The following is a 16,083-nucleotide window of genomic DNA, read 5'->3' on the forward strand; positions in this document are numbered from 1 at the left end:
TAGACAAGTGATGTGTGTTACTGCTCAGCAGACTTAATTTGAAATTTCTCAAAAAATTTCAAAGGAATAGAGAAAGCGGGGAGAAGATCCTTCAAATTGATAGACATCCATCATCCATGGTGGGCGCCAAGGTCCATGTGGGATATCAGGACAGTAAAACCTGATTTATCATACCAACTAATTAAAATTTGTAAAATACCAAATTTGCGTATTTTGAAGGCAATTCAATTTCACAAAAATTTATAACTGCAAAACTACATGTACAATACGCGTTGGTTTACAATTGGTGGTCCAATGTTTAGAATGTTGTTGGACCAATCTCTACTACAATTTACACATTAAAAATGTTTATATCAAATGATTAAAAGGTCTAACTGTAAATCGCTTTTCGCTATATTCCCAGTCATGTTTTACTGTTAATTTCAGCGAACTTTGATACCCACATACTAAATGGAAAGAAAAACCAGTATTTTTAAGATAACCTGTATATTTTATTACTGTTCGAAATTGAAATATGATGAGCAGTTCATCCTATGAATATTATCAAAATAATTGCAAAATATTCTCTCCAGCATCCTCAATACCCCAAGAGTCACTATCACTGTCATTATATCCATTCCTGGACTATGTCATAGCAAATATGTGTGACAATTGATGAACAGCTAATTTGGTTCTTTGATGTTCATCAAAAGAATGCTGTTATCTTCGAAGGAAGTCTCTTATTTTTCCCATCTGAGCTGCCTTTAATTTTACTATGAGATAGTCCAAGGGTGAATATATTTGTAGTAAAAGAAAAGAAAAAGAAAATACCAAATCTGTGATTAAGGAATTTTATTCCAGTATAAAATATTTACATCAAATTTGAAGACAAAGGGGATTAAAAAAATCTTCTCGTGTAAGACTTTAAAACCTTCATTGTCTGTGTATTTGTTATTTCAATCTTGCGTGTATTAAAGATGAACTCACAGATATCACATTTTAAATAATCACTATCTCATCTTATCTGTTGATTTTCTCGTCATGGCTTTCTCCGATTTAGTATGATCTGGAAGTAAACAATACAAACTGGTAAAGATGATGTTAATAAAATAATGTATATAACTTGCTCCTAACAAACTCAAAATATGTTTATATTATGAGCTTAATGCTATCACTAAGATGAGTGAATACATTTTGGTATTTTAACTAGGCTTTTATACAGTGTACACTGTATATAATTGTTAAAATTAGTTTGTTACAAGCAGGTTTCATTGTCAACAAACTAAAAGAAGATTTGCCATAAAGAACTATTTGTTGAAAAACATATATATACTTTTTAAAGGGTTCAATTTTGCTATTTTTATTATAGTGAAAACATCTTCCTTACAAATGCAGAAAACTTGCCAAAAAAAAACCCTAAATATTAAGTTTAAGTGGCTAAATGAAAAAAGATGGAGAAAATGAGCCCACCTTGATCTGGATCTAGACCTTTGTTTGCGACTGGACTTCTTACCGCTGCTTCTCCTAGCCTTATCATCATAATACTTTTCCCTACGAGCCTTCCTGCTACTGGAACGCGATTCTTGTGATCCACTTCTAGAGTATTTTCCCGAGGATTTCTTGTGTTTGCTGCTGTACTTAACATATCCATCACTGTCATCATCAGAATGCTTCCTTTTCTTTGATTTAGACTTGGATTTGCTGCTGTGATGTTCATCATACCTCTCCCGAGACCTACCACGTTCCCTTTCTCGTTTATCCCTACTGGAACTTCTCTCTTTCTGTCTGCGTTTCTCTCTATCCCTATCCCATGACCTTGACCTACTCCTGTATCGTCTATCGTCCCTATCGTATGAGCGTGACCTACTTTTGTGTCGTCGTTGGTCCCTACTATGTCTCCGGTCGGATTCCCTATCACGACTATCGTCCCTGTATTTGTCCCTACTGTCTTCCCTATCGTCCCTGTACCCCTCCCGGCTATGTGATCTCTCCTCCCGTCTATCCCTACCCTCATTCCCTCTAGAAACTTTCCTTGAGTCCTGTCTACTAGACTTATGTTTCCTTGCACTCTCCTCGTCTCTACTCCTCCTCCTCCTTTCCTTGTCCACACTACCTTCATCGTCTCTGCTTACCTTGCCTACACCAGATAATCTATTTTTTTTGGAGGTGGAATCCCTTTTCCGTGAAGTTTTCCTTTCAGACGAACTGGATGTTCCTGAATTAGCTGAGGACACAGAACTACTTGAACTTTCTGAATCTGAATCACTATCACTACCACTTGAAGAACTTGTACTAGAAAATTCCTTTGTTTTCTTGGACTTTCTCTGTTTGTCCTTTTTTGATCGGTCACCCTTCCCCTCCCCTGTTTCCCCAGCCTCCTCATGTTTCACATCCAAACCAGGAATTCCATTGTATTTGTTCTCAAATGGGTAACTTGCTTTCTTTTCAGATATTGCTTCTTTCAGAAATGCTGGTGTCTCTGGTTCTGCAAAAGGAAAACAAAACTTAAAAGTAGGTTTCGCCCAACCAAATAAATATTTTTTTGTAAAATCTGATAAAGGGAATAAAAGATGAAAAAATGTATTAAAAAATACCTCAATTTAATTTCTTTATGTGTATGAGATTGAACAAATGTGTCTTTACAGTGAATAGTCGGGCAAAGAAAACCAGTCTAAATGCGTTCATTGGCCTTCCAAAAGTTCTCACATATTAATACGACGGTCAAGTTCTGCTTAGTTTCCCAGTTCTGACCATTAAAGTAAAGAAAAGTTGAAAGCATCGAAAGCGAGGCTGTATGGAAATGTAACCACGGACATAGTGAGCCGGGATGACGTTTTAGAATTCCCATACTTTAAATTAATTTCTTCGTACGCAGACAGATTTTGATGAGAGATCGACTGTTCACTTTAATACAAAATTGAAGGAAATCCTTGATTTATTACGAATGTCAGCCAGACAGAATAGTATGCAAATGAAGCTGAGATAGATTGTGTTGTCAAAATTTTGCGCATGCGCATTGTTACGCACTAAAAGTAAACAAAATGGCTGAACGAAAGCATGCGAGAAAAAAAATGTATCTGAATCGGCAACAACGACGAGGAACTTACAATGGAATCAGTAGCACCCTATGATATCTCTAGGGAATGAAATTCAGAGATTGCATGTAGCAATAGAAGAAACAGAAGCCATGTCTCAAGCAGAACTTTCCCGGATTCTGTTGCATGTGGTGAGTTAAATTACAACACATATGCCAGCGCACATACGGAGACAGACTTACTAGATATAGGTTTGATGTACTAAGCTAGCGAGCATAATGTAAGTAACAAGAAGTGTTTTAGATGATATGCTATGTATAAACAGTCCATCGCAATTCGATTTGTTATTGTTATTTTTTGAAAGCCATGTCATATACCGTTATTTGATTCTTTTGATGTACATCAAAGGACAAACTACCTGCTTGTCAGTTATAACACACAGTACCTTCAGTTTTGCTATGATATATTCCAGGGGATGATTGTAACAGTAATAGTAATCCCTAGAGTATCATGGATGCAATTAAATATGGATATATCAATTTGTTAGCCAAACAGATTTTGTTATTATTAAAGGGAGGTGCAAAACATCATCGCCTATTTGAATACTCCTGTTATTTGAATATTTTCTTCTGGAAAATACCCTATTCAAATAAGCGGAATCCTCTGTAAAAAAAAAAAAAAAAATATCCAGTTTGTTCTGAATCCAAAGTAATACTTGATAAAATGAACCTAGTTTAAAGTTGCCAATTAAATGTTGGTCAAATACAAACCTTCAAAAACTTAATATGTATATCATTAACCATTGCAGGATGGACATCCCTTTCCTTCAATGTCAGCGTATAAAAGAGTATTTTTTCTCTCTCATCACATTATAGATAAGAACTTCTTAATTGCTGAAAATTAACATTTTTTCTTCTTGGGTTAGTCATTTGAGGATGCTTTTCGACTGACGTTACAATGCAAGAAACGTTATTTAATTATTGTGATGTCACAATAAGGCTATCCTATTCACTATATCTGGTATCTATATCCTGCACAAATTAATTGCTCCAGACAGGTCTATCTGACACAGGAAGATATATGAGAGAAAATTAGCTATGTTGTATTTTTCATGTACAAGTTTACCTATTTCATCCTCCTCATAGATGGGCTGGCTCTTGCGTCTCTCCTCAAAGTCCCTCTTTTTCCGGCGGATGGTCTCCTGCAGCTCAACATCGGAGTCGGCCTCCTCGTCCTGACTGTCCCCCTCCACAGCGTCCGAGTCACTGTCTGTCCCGTACCCACCAAGCCCTGTAACAAGGTTCAAACTGCTGACCAAATGTCTCTTTTAATTGTCAAAAACAGTGCGGACTACTGAGTGAGGCTCTTTTTTCTGGACAAAAATATCTCAGAACATGCTAGGCAGTAGCTATATATAGGAGCCCAGCTAAATACTGGTACACCACACACAGAACACCTGAGATATCCCTGTCCATAGAACAGTCACATCTCCCGTATTTCTTGTGTAAATAACTTGAAAAACTTTTTAATTGTTTCAAATATCATTCATCTACCAAAAATGAATGCTTCAGAAGGTCAGTTTACTTTAGCTTAACAAAAGCAAGTTCAAAGTTTTTTTCTGAGGTTTAATTTTTTTCATACTTAACCACAATAGTTAACCAGATCTTTTTCTAATGTAAGAGTGTATCAAATGTTCATCAACTGAAATGTAGCCAGTAAAATGATATATACTGTATGCCCTAATGCATCTGTCTTTTTCTCTTTAGAATCATTAATCAATTCCAAAGTTACAGATATATTGATAATGTATATGCACAACTTGAACAAGTTGTTGTCTTATACAAGATTATCTCAAATATATCCGTATGTTTATTTCAGTAAGTTAAGGATGAAAATTGAGCTTATACAAGCAATGAGGACCAATGACGATTTCTAAAATATGGCTATTACAGCGCCGTTACAACAAGTGTTCCTGTTAACACTCATTCACTCGATAGACACGTTGGCTGGTAGCTGATGTAGTAGGCTGGTAACTGATGCAGTAGATTATATTTTAGTTGGCATGTAACGAAGGCGCTGATTGGCTGAAGCATCAGAAGCCCGACTAATTGGTGTGGAAACCAAATCAGGTACGGCTGACAATAGGTTACGTCATGTCAAAATATATTCCGATCAAACACGGTTTTAACACATATCTGGGTGTTAGTAGGGGATGTAATTCTAGTTGTAGACGTCGAGTTTGAATGCATCTCCTTAATACTTCTAATTCAATTTGATTCATATTTGCGCGACCCTCACAGGTAATATTCTCGGAGGTTTGCGCATGGACGGTGGCAGTTTACAAAATGTCTGTTGAATTTAGCCGAGAAACACTAGATTCAAATGCATCTATCTGATTGTGACAAAGTTAAAAAAAATCTACGCCTACAGCTGGAATAGCATCCCCTACTAACATCAAGGTATGTGCAAAAGCTGGGTTTTATAGGAATATATTTTGACAAGACACGATGGCCAGTCGTACATTGTACCGGAGTCGGTTTCCCACACCATGCGGTAAAGTTATAATTAGTCAGAAGCAGGCGATATCTTTTCCGTACAACTTCTGTAAGCTTATACTGCCTACTGGTAGGCCTACTGTACACACGTTTCAGATCTTGGTAATTGCCGACAGACGTTTCTGACTGTTTAGCTCTGCAACTACGTTGAAGCGACAGCCAATGAGAGCCGCGCTTCCACAGCTTATTGAATGTTGTTGGAAAACTGACTAGCTACCATGCAAACTGACTAGCTACCAATCAACGGAACCACCCACTAGACTTGCCGTCACACGTACCCTTATTGTAACGGCGCTGTAAATGATGTTATCTTAACTATTTATTTACAAGAAATGGATGTCAGAAATAGTTCGCAAAATGACTGCAAAACTGGTCAGAACTGTGAATGAAATAAGGAGTAAATCTCTCAAATAGTCTACTATGAGATAGAGGTTTTACGATGAAGAATAAATTGATGTTATGGGGAAACATCAAAGTATTTTCTAGACTGTAGCAACAGAAATGGGTGCCAATGCCAGAGACTTTAATCTCTTTTACATTGGTGTAAAGAACAGAGGAATAGTGTGTACCTTCTGGATCAGATGGTTGAATTCAGAAAATATAACATGAACATGCCAAATGGTGTCAGAGGCTAGATGAAATAGACAAGATGGTGACACAAAAAATATCCTGTATCAAAATGGATTAAAATATTTATACGAAGTCATGTGGCCTTGAAAGAAAAAGTGGCATACTTACCGAGACCTGTCAAGGTTGCTAAAGCAGTGGACTTGGACAGCTGCTTTGCTGGAGCTTTTGTATAATTACATAGACATGATTAGTACAGATGTACTCAGCAAAATGAAAGTAAAAGTAGACACTCTCTTGCTTGTCTAGGGGAGACAACTCTCTTTTCCCCATCTGAGAACTCTGCTGTGAATACAATTTTGATTTTAAAGCATGTATGATTGCAACAAAATTCTGGGATGAGGGTTAACTCCTTTACTGTATTAGTTTCCAGAAAAATATTCTCTGATTTCTTCAAATGCTATTTATTTGCACATCATAGTCCAATCAATTTTATCAAGCATGACCATATGTTATTGGTTTTTATCATCTGATTAAATATATTAAGAACTCAAATAATGAATCGACCATGGTTAAGATTCCCTCATCCCAATTCATAGAAATCTAACAGATAACAGAGTGCACATAAAGTCTGGTCTGAATAACTTGATCAGCAGGAAACTGTCCAATAACCTTACAATGCTGCCAGAACAATTGGATTTTTTTGCTTCATCGAACTAAAATGACTGAACAGTACTGGATGAAGTAAAATTAATCTGGTGTGAGAAATTGATTTATTAAGAAATAAAATAACAAACTTAACAAGAATAAATCCACAAACTAAAACATATACCAATAGGGCATCAACTGAAACAACAAGAGTATTATAAAATACAATTATTAGCATCAAAATAATGTTAAAATTGATATGGCACAATGTGTTTCAAAACTCATTTACCTGGTATTTCACCGAAGACAATTTTTTACATCACAAGTCATAAATACAAGTGTTTCACAACAGTTTACCAAAGAATCTGTGTATTGACAGCATTTTGGTTCAAGGAAAAGATTATTGTAATGCTCTTTAACGTAGTCAGCATCTTTTGCACACTGAATATTGCAAAGTAGGTTAACTACATCAATAGATTATTCATCCACCATTACAAAGACTACAAGGCACTGTGACAGTGTGATGCTGTGGTCCAGCCTGAAAATAAAGCCAGCTTTTGAAATATGTGCTACCTTTAGCAGCTCTGTTCTTTTCCTTATAATACACTTCCTTAGCCACTGCCTCCATTTCTGATGTCGTCACCTCCAATAAAATTTCTGTCAACATCTTCCTGGTTTTCATTATCTGAAAAAGGAGCTCTGTGTAGGTGTTTGTAAAGCGAATCCTTGTTCATCTAGAGTCTGAGTAACGGAGTTATAAAAGCTCAAATACTATACAATTTTGTTTACGTATTTGCTTTACAACCTGTTAACAGCCAGTTATTTAATGAACAAGATCTTTGATTAATATAAGAATCAACTGTTGCTCAATAGTTTTTAAACTTACATCTCAGCGTTTTATTGGTATAAATCTATTACAGGATAGAAAGACAAAGTCAATTTATAAATAGTAATAATAATATACTTAAACAACAAAGAAATATGAAATGTTACATGAACTAACCATTTCCAGTTGTTTTTCCTCCTCTGTTTTGAATTCCTCTGGCGACGGACTCCTCTTCTTTGGTTTAATTTCTGGTTTTGGAGACTTAGACTTACTCCTACTACGCTCTGTCTCCTCTTCATTATCAGAATCCTGAAAAATAAATCAACATTACAAATAACAGTTGGTAAGACAATGTTGTTAAATTAAACAGAGAAATAGTATTTTGAGTAGCCATCTTCAAGTTAATTGGCTACATTATAATGCATATTTTCAATTATGTACAAAGAAAAGAATTTCCTACAACACATATAGAAGTGATTGAGTAAAGTTTGGAAGCGAGACCTATTTCTAATTGTTAACTTGAGACATACAAATCTGCTTTTCTTGGGCACACTAGGCTCCCCCTCAGATTCTCCTCCCCTCTCTTTCAGGATCTCTGCAGCTGCTTCCCTTTCTGCTTGCTCCCGAGCCTCTTTTGCTTCCTGAATTTCCTTTTCTCTCTTCTCTTTTTCCATTTTCTTTATTTTCTCCCTTTCCATCTTTTCCAATCCTTCTCGTATCCAAGCAGGCAAATTTTTCCTCTTAGCTGCATCTACAAGTGATGATTATGAAACATACAATTAGATAGCCTCATTCCTTAGGAATTACTCTTTAGTTACCAGTGAAAACAAACAATTTACTCAAATTTATATATATATATATGCTATATAATATACAACTATATGTACAAAAATCAATGTAAAATTTTCAACGTAACGTTAATTAATAAATGTATGTATACTTCTCTGTCTTAAATGATGATTGCTATTTTGATCTGATACCAATCAAATCAATGTAGTTTTCAAATACTTTAAGTAAATACAACTAAAATTATGAAAAATTTGTTTATTTCAGTAAAAAAAATGAAAATTGGCTCATCGATATGTTATAAATGGTAGCTTGCAACAAGGACTGAAATAAATACTTTTAGTATTGAATAGCAATACTTTATCAGAACCAAGCTTTCATCGAGATTATGAACAGTGTATTTGAGTACATACATGTACCTGTATTTGAATATACCTGTACTTGAGCACATATTTGAGTAACTCTTATGGAGTACATACCTGAGTACACACCTGTATACAAGTACACATCTGCAGTTGAGTACACACATGTATTTGAGTACATACCTGTATCTGAGTACATACTTGTATTTGAGTATACACCTGTATTTGAGTATATACCTGTATTTGAGTACATACCTATACCACTGTCATCCCCCTGAGGCAGAAATCTGTTGTGGTCGTGATGACTGTTGAAACCATGGTTACCATGGCTATTCTCTTGGTTATCTGATCCCCAGTATGGTTGGTAGTCACCTTGGTTACCATCCTACAGACAGCAAATAATGTTATTCCAATTGTTATATGATGATCAGAGAAAGTAACATATTAATTTATTCTGATAGTGTTCCAGATAGTGTGTGTACAAACATAATTACACCCAGATAGGTATAAAAACTCAATGTGTGTACAAACATAATTACACCCAGATAGGTATCAAAACTCAATGTGTGTACAAACATAATTACACCCAGATAGGTATAAAAAACTCATGTGTTACAAACATAATTACACCCAGATAGGTATCAAAACTCAATGTGTGTACAAACATAATTACGGCCAGATAGGTATCAAAACTCAATGTGTTACAAACATAATTACACCCAGATAGGTATAAAAACTCAATGTGTTACAAACATAATTACACCCAGATAGGTATCAAAACTCAATGTGTGTACAAACATAATTACACCCAGATAGGTATAAAAACTCAATGTGTTACAAACATAAATACACCCAGATAGGTATAAAAACTCAATGTGTTACAAACATAATTACACCCAGATAGGTATCAAAACTCAATGTGTTACAAACATAATTACACCCAGATAGGTATAAAAACTCAATGTGTTACAAACATAATTACACCCAGATAGGTATAAAAACTCAATGTGTGTACAAACATTATTACACCCAGATAGGTATAAAAAACTCAATGTGTTACAAACATAATTACACCCAGATAGGTATAAAAACTCAATGTGTGTACAAACATAATTACACCCAGATAGGTATAAAAACTCAATGTGTGTACAAACATAATTACACCCAGATAGGTATAAAAACTCAATGTGTTACAAACATAATTACACCCAGATAGGTATAAAAACTCAATGTGTGTACAAACATAATTACACCCAGATAGGTATCAAAACTCAATGTGTTACAAACATAATTACACCTAGTGTACACCTGGTAATCCTATGTATACTTGTATATAGACTCACATTTTGGTAATCATATGTATACTTGTATGTAGACTTACATTTTGGTAATCCTATGTATACTTGTATGTAGACTTACATTTTGGTAATCCTATGTATACTTGTATGTAGACTTACATTTTGGTAATCCTATGTATACTTGTATGTAGACTTACATTTTGGTAATCCTATGTATACTTGTATGTAGACTTACATTTTGGTAATCATAATTTTCCTCTCCGTGATTGTAATCATAAGACTGTTGAAACCCTCCACCGTGGCCATACTCAAATGTCTGGGATTCCTGAATGAAATAAATATAATGATTGCATAATTACTATTTTAATTTCACATATAAAGTCATTCAACCATATAAATATATTTGAACTCTTTGACTGGAACAGGGAATACTTAAAAAGGAAACAGTATGGTCAATGATCTATCACACAGATACAAAGCTGTTTAAGAATGAAAATATTACATTTCATCTGAATTTATGTCTTTACTAAACATATATACAAATACATACTGTTGTTATAGCTTTATAACAGATACATATCAGTCCTTTTAACTATGCATGTTTAGTAGACCGTAAAGGCATCTCAGTATCATAGTGAATATGGTTTTATGAAATAATTATCTTACTATTTTCTCATCCTCCACAGATGGCTGGGGCATGGTCCAGTTAGGTGGAGGCACGCTCCAGTTTTGTTGTAAACCCCATTCCCATCCTTGAGGCTGACTACCTTGAGCAACAAAATCTGAAAATGATCAATAATATACAACAGTTCTAAAACAACATTCATTGTATCTTTTGTTTTCAACAATATTGTAATGTATCACATGTAATTAACAATGACTGCAGGGAATAGGTAATATGTCTTTCAGCATCTTTTTAGAAGAAATTAATAATTGATAAATATGGAAAGACATTATAAAGAGAAACTTAGGACCAACTACTGGCTCACTTAAAGTCCTTCTAATCTTGGATGAGCCCTGGAATTGAACTTACTGTTGAAGTTATTAGCTTTGTTGGGTCCATTTTCATTATCCCCATCATCTAATTCCATGTCCTCTCCACCTCCTCCATTAGAGGGAGCCACAGGCGGTGGTGGTGGGGGTCCGGCATGCATTGCCATCATCATAGGCCCAGGCATTGGTGGTGGTCCACCTGGCTGTACAGGTGGTGGGGGTATAGACATATTGTCCGTGCCCACGGTCTCCTTCTGCTGAATCCATTGTTTAGCTAGTGCTGCCCAGTCAACTGAAAATCAATCACAAACACTATATACTTAGGTCATTGGATTTTTTCCAGGAGAAAATTACTCAAAATGTATGATGTGCTACATGTTTAAACAAAATGCACTTCTAGCTAGATATATATATATGACCGAAATAACAAACATTAAAACAAATCTGCAATCCAGCTTTCCCAGCTACTTCTGCTCTTCAGGGGATGTTTATTTATGATGAAGAGCAGTGGTAGCTGGGAAAGCGCTAGGGATTGCAGATTTGTTTTAATTTTGTCTTTTCGTGTTTTAATTCCATCACAAGAATATTCTTGATTTATTTATTCTATATATAGTCTGAGAAGAAATATGGTAAATTACTCACAATATTACAACAGGCTTTCTCCAAAAACAGTTCTTCTATTTCAATATAATTTGTGGATATGCAACAATGGATTTTCCCTTAAATTTAGTTTATTTTGAAAGTAAGGTTTGCTTATATTAGTTACAGGAGAATTTCCACAAAATATATACAGTCAAACCATGATGTAACAAGAGGCCCAGAGGGCCTGTATCGCTCACAGCTAAAAACAGTTCAAGGGACCGACAGAAAAACTTTGAAACATTAACATTGAGACTTTGAATTATTCATGGTTAGTATTACAGCGATGTTAACTGTGGTAGTTGTGTACATGTCATCGCGGTTGCGTAAACTTTATAATCATTGAATTTACAACAAACAAAATAAAATACAATTAATCACATGTATTGCTATCAATGGCAATATATATATTATAAACATGATTTATGCGTACTAGGCCTAACCCATATACATGTGTACATGTGGTGACTAATATGAATATGAAGCAATATTACGGATTGAACATAAAAATGAAAACATGCTGTAAAAACGAAACTAAAAAGGAAGAACCAAAAGTGCTACAACACCTACAAAAATATTTTGATTTAGAATCAATGATCTACTTGCTCCAGTATTTATGACAAAGTTTGGAATGTAACACTTTATATGAATTACTAATTATGTGACCCGCTATCTACCATTCCGTAAATTGTCTTTTTTATTCGAATAATCAAGTGTTAGTTACCTGTATGATTCTATAACAAATGGCCCATGAAAAAAAGTTTGATACATCAAGAACTTTGATTCATACATGTATTTGCTGGTAATGTTACATAGTGGAGAAATTCGGGACCAAGCAAAAAGTTTGATTCTGAAAGAAATTTGATTCATCGGAGTTTGAATCATCAAGGTTTAACTGTACAGTAACCTTTATATATAGCTCACCTTGTTCATGTGGAATGCCTTGAAATGACTGCTGCAGCATACCAGCTGGCCACGGATTGGCCCACATCTTGACGTTGTTGTGTAAAGTCCTCTGGTCTGTTTTTGCTATAAACCTATTTTTCAGTCTTCTATTGGCAAAGCCCACCTGAAATAGAAATCATACATCAATGTACAACATTGATATTATCTGTGTTATAATTCATTATATACCTCCAAGGTTGATGCTAGTGATGGTCTTGTACAAGTTGGGGATCCCCTGGACACTCCCGTAAATGCAGGTTAGTCCTGTATTTGAGTAACAATCCTGTATTTGAGGGATAAGTTTGTCACACATATGCAGGATTCTTTCCTATATTGTGCTGGTATAACAGTATATTGTATTGCTGCTTGAGCGTGTTTAACAAATGTCGAAATCCAGCGTTTCCAACAACGGAGTATGGTCGCATGTCAACTACGATAAAAACCTCGATTCCCTGTGTAGTTGTCTTGGATTTACAGGCAACTTTAATTAATGTTTTTAGAAAATATCTCAGATACTGTTGCTGGCCTTGTTGTGATTTTTTGGAAGTAGTTGAGAGTTGAGGTCGGAACTTACCCAACTTGGACTTGAGCATGTGTGAGTTTAATACACAGGTTGGGATGTTGTGTTTTCTAACTAAATGTGTGTTCATAGATCATGTTTGATGTACTGTCATGCTTATACGGAACAATGGTACAACAAATATGGCATGAAGCTGCTGTGGCTTCTTTCATTCTAAAACCAAAATGTTTCCATACTGCAGAACGGTACAATGTTGGAGGATCTCTCAATTGTACAAACAATGCCTCCTCCTGTCGAAACATTGATTCTATGTAAGGCTGTTTGTGATTAGGTCACAATGACTGTGCAACCGGCATACAGTGAAAAAGACGCCCAAAGAAAACCCCTCCACTCACAGTGCATGTACCGTACATTGTGTTAACAATACCAATTAACGAACCAGGCACGCAATACTGTGGTTCTACTGTGGTATAATGTTTCACCCCTAATCCACAGTGTGACTGTCAATGGTGTTTTTTTCTCCTATTCTTACAGACTGCATACAAATTCTGCACAATATACCTGATAACATGAGTGTTCGCTTACAATGTGTGTCTCTGTATGTAAATGTTGACAGTGATGAATACACACCAAAATAAATAAGTCTTTAGTGATAAGTGATAAGTTAACCCAATGAAAATATGTAGATTTTTTTGCATAATCAATAGATATGGAGGGGCCAGTATCTTATATTAGCTGTCTATCAACTGTTGTCTCCGAGTTTCAGACTGCGTCTCAGTCTTAAAAGTGTACTTGCTTCTTTTTTCAGCATGAAAAGTGAAGCGCCATGGCACAAATACTTTAAGAAGGATAACTAGAAATTATTATCTGGTGGTCCTGCTGGCAACCAATTAAAGTGAATTTGTATCAACCCTGTTGTTCCTGGTATATTTATAAAGATGTTGAGGAAAATTGCCTTCCTGTTTTATTGTACAAAACATATACAGTAAGCTTACAGAGGGTTCTTCAATAGTTGAAAATGTAATAGCCCAAGGCTGCTAATTAGGGCCACTGGGGTGTTGGTCAGGGGTTCAGGGAGTGGTCACACTTCTTTTGTTTACTTAATTAATGTATTTGTTTCAAGACAAACTAATTTAGCCTCAAAGCAAGGAACAACAAAAAATCAGGATTTTATGTACATATTCGGTCTTTGAATACTTAATGAATCAAATATGTGGTCTAGGCCCAAAACCAGGTTGAATGAAATCTTCAGTTCATAACATTACCCTTCATCTTACTGCAAAAAAAAGAGAGAGGAAAAGGGGCGCTAGCCTGCCTAACAGGTCCTGCCTAACAGGTCCTTTTCAAGTGTTTTAACCCGAAACGCACATATCATTTTATTTGGCCTAAATATTTTCTGTATGATTTTCATAGAAATACCGGGATATCTCTAAGTATTTTTTCTTCAGTAGACTATGTCAGTGGTCAAGAGATTTTTTCAGACCAAATTCCGTGCAAGCGTTGTACGGTTGTTAGCGTTTGGTATGCATGCGACATACACTCAATCACTATCAAACTATTTAAATAAAGTCGCTTTAGTATTACAAAATCACAATGAATGCATACTTCACTCGAGATATCAAAGCATTTTGAACTCTTTTCTGGAGCTATTTCTTTCGAAGAACAGACGAGGACATGCCTTTCTCAGTCGCCATCTTGTATTATTTCTTGCAGGGCAGGCGGAAATAGACGGAAATTGGCGGAAATAAATCAGCGGGTCTCCAAATTCATAAGATTAGAGTCGTGTGATGGTTTCCGGAAAGCGACCAAGGTCGTTTTCGATTCTGGTCGCACCTAGTTGTTCGTCTTTAAAGACGGACCTGGTGATTTTATATTGTTTTCAGACAAGCCTTGACAAAGCACTCACAGGCCTGTATCATACACTGCAGATCCGACAGGATTTGAAAATTTAACCGATGGCCCAAGTTGAGGTTAGTAGCCTACTTCCAACACCAAAAGCAACAAATGTCAGATTTCCTGCGTAATATCAGAAACATATGAGAAAACTTCGAACAACACGTAGAAATAAGCATTAACGCTTTCATGTTTTAGTGTTGTTGATGCACTCAATCCCGAGTTCTTGTTGTATACGTGTATAATTGGGAATAAAACCTTTTTACTTTTAGCGCAGCAAGTGAAAATTTTCCGTTAACACGCAATTTTGAACCCAAATATTTATACTCATTTACTTGTTCAATTTCTTTGCCATTGAAAAGAAAGGGTTTAACTTTAATCTATTTGTTTTTAGTGGTGCTGCCTTCTCGTTCGAAAAACCATCGTTTTCGTTTTTGTTGTATTTATTGACAGCTGCCACTTTGCACAATAACTTTCGAGCTCGGTTATTGATTTCTAATTGTAATCCCTTTGGACTCTCAGATAAAATCACTAAAGCAACTGCAAAAGATAAGCTACCTACTGCTACATCTCCTAGTTTTAGTGGGTCGTACTTCAGAATGCTTGATAAGTCGTTTATATACACATTAAAAAGTGTAGGACTTAAACTGTCTCCTTGTCCTACCCCTCTGATAATATCCGCAAAATTGTCCGTCGTAAACGTTTTGAATTTAATTGAGGATTGTGTTTTTTCATACATGACGCATATTATGTTGAAGATATTTTTACCGATACCTTGTTCGGCAAGTTTATATAGTAAACCTGTTCTCCAAACGCTATCAAAAACTTTGTTAAAGTCAACAAAACTAGCATACATTTAAGAAGAATCTCACAAAAAGGTATCAACGTCCTGATGAAAGAAACATTGGCTGTAAAAAAAATATACATGCAAATGGAACGTATTCTTGTTTTTCCTATGTTTCTAATATCATTTAAGGAGAATAAGATTTCTTATAACTTTGAAAATGCCAATCCTAGTAGGACGTTTAAACGTAATC

The 16,083-nt window shown here is 35.4% G+C and overlaps 1 protein-coding gene across 2 annotated transcripts; it reads right to left on the reverse strand.

Moving 5' to 3' along the window:
• Positions 1 to 814: 814 nt before the first annotated feature.
• LOC138323558 (arginine/serine-rich protein PNISR-like) lies at positions 815 to 14,871 on the reverse strand. Of its 2 annotated transcripts, none has more exons than XM_069268253.1 (13): positions 14,759 to 14,871; positions 12,613 to 12,757; positions 11,090 to 11,341; positions 10,723 to 10,823; positions 10,292 to 10,381; positions 9,014 to 9,143; positions 8,141 to 8,361; positions 7,788 to 7,919; positions 7,358 to 7,469; positions 6,308 to 6,361; positions 4,140 to 4,304; positions 1,450 to 2,464; positions 815 to 1,045 (listed from the first exon to the last, which is right to left on the reverse strand). In XM_069268253.1, exons 2-13 carry the CDS (start codon positions 12,677 to 12,679, stop codon positions 1,036 to 1,038), a joined length of 2,349 nt encoding a protein of 782 aa, XP_069124354.1. In that variant the 5' UTR covers positions 12,680 to 12,757; positions 14,759 to 14,871; the 3' UTR covers positions 815 to 1,035. The 2 variants fall into 2 exon arrangements, with proteins under 2 accessions (XP_069124354.1, XP_069124345.1); XM_069268244.1 differs by having other exon boundaries at positions 10,723 to 10,838.
• Positions 14,872 to 16,083: the final 1,212 nt, after the last annotated feature.

This window comes from Argopecten irradians, chromosome 1 (genome assembly GCF_041381155.1).
Source record: "Argopecten irradians isolate NY chromosome 1, Ai_NY, whole genome shotgun sequence".
NCBI lineage: Eukaryota > Metazoa > Mollusca > Bivalvia > Pectinida > Pectinidae > Argopecten > Argopecten irradians.

Coding starts and splice junctions, on each gene's coding strand:
- LOC138323558 (XM_069268244.1), bottom strand. CDS start 12,679: ATGTGGGCCAATCCGTGGCCAGCTGGTATGCTGCAGCAGTCATTTCAA. Junction 8,362..9,013: donor GGGGGATGACAGTGGTATAG/GTATGTACTCAA, acceptor CATCACTTGTAG/ATGCAGCTAAGAGGAAAAAT. Junction 6,362..7,357: donor AAAGAACAGAGCTGCTAAAG/GTAGCACATATT, acceptor ATTATACAAAAG/CTCCAGCAAAGCAGCTGTCC.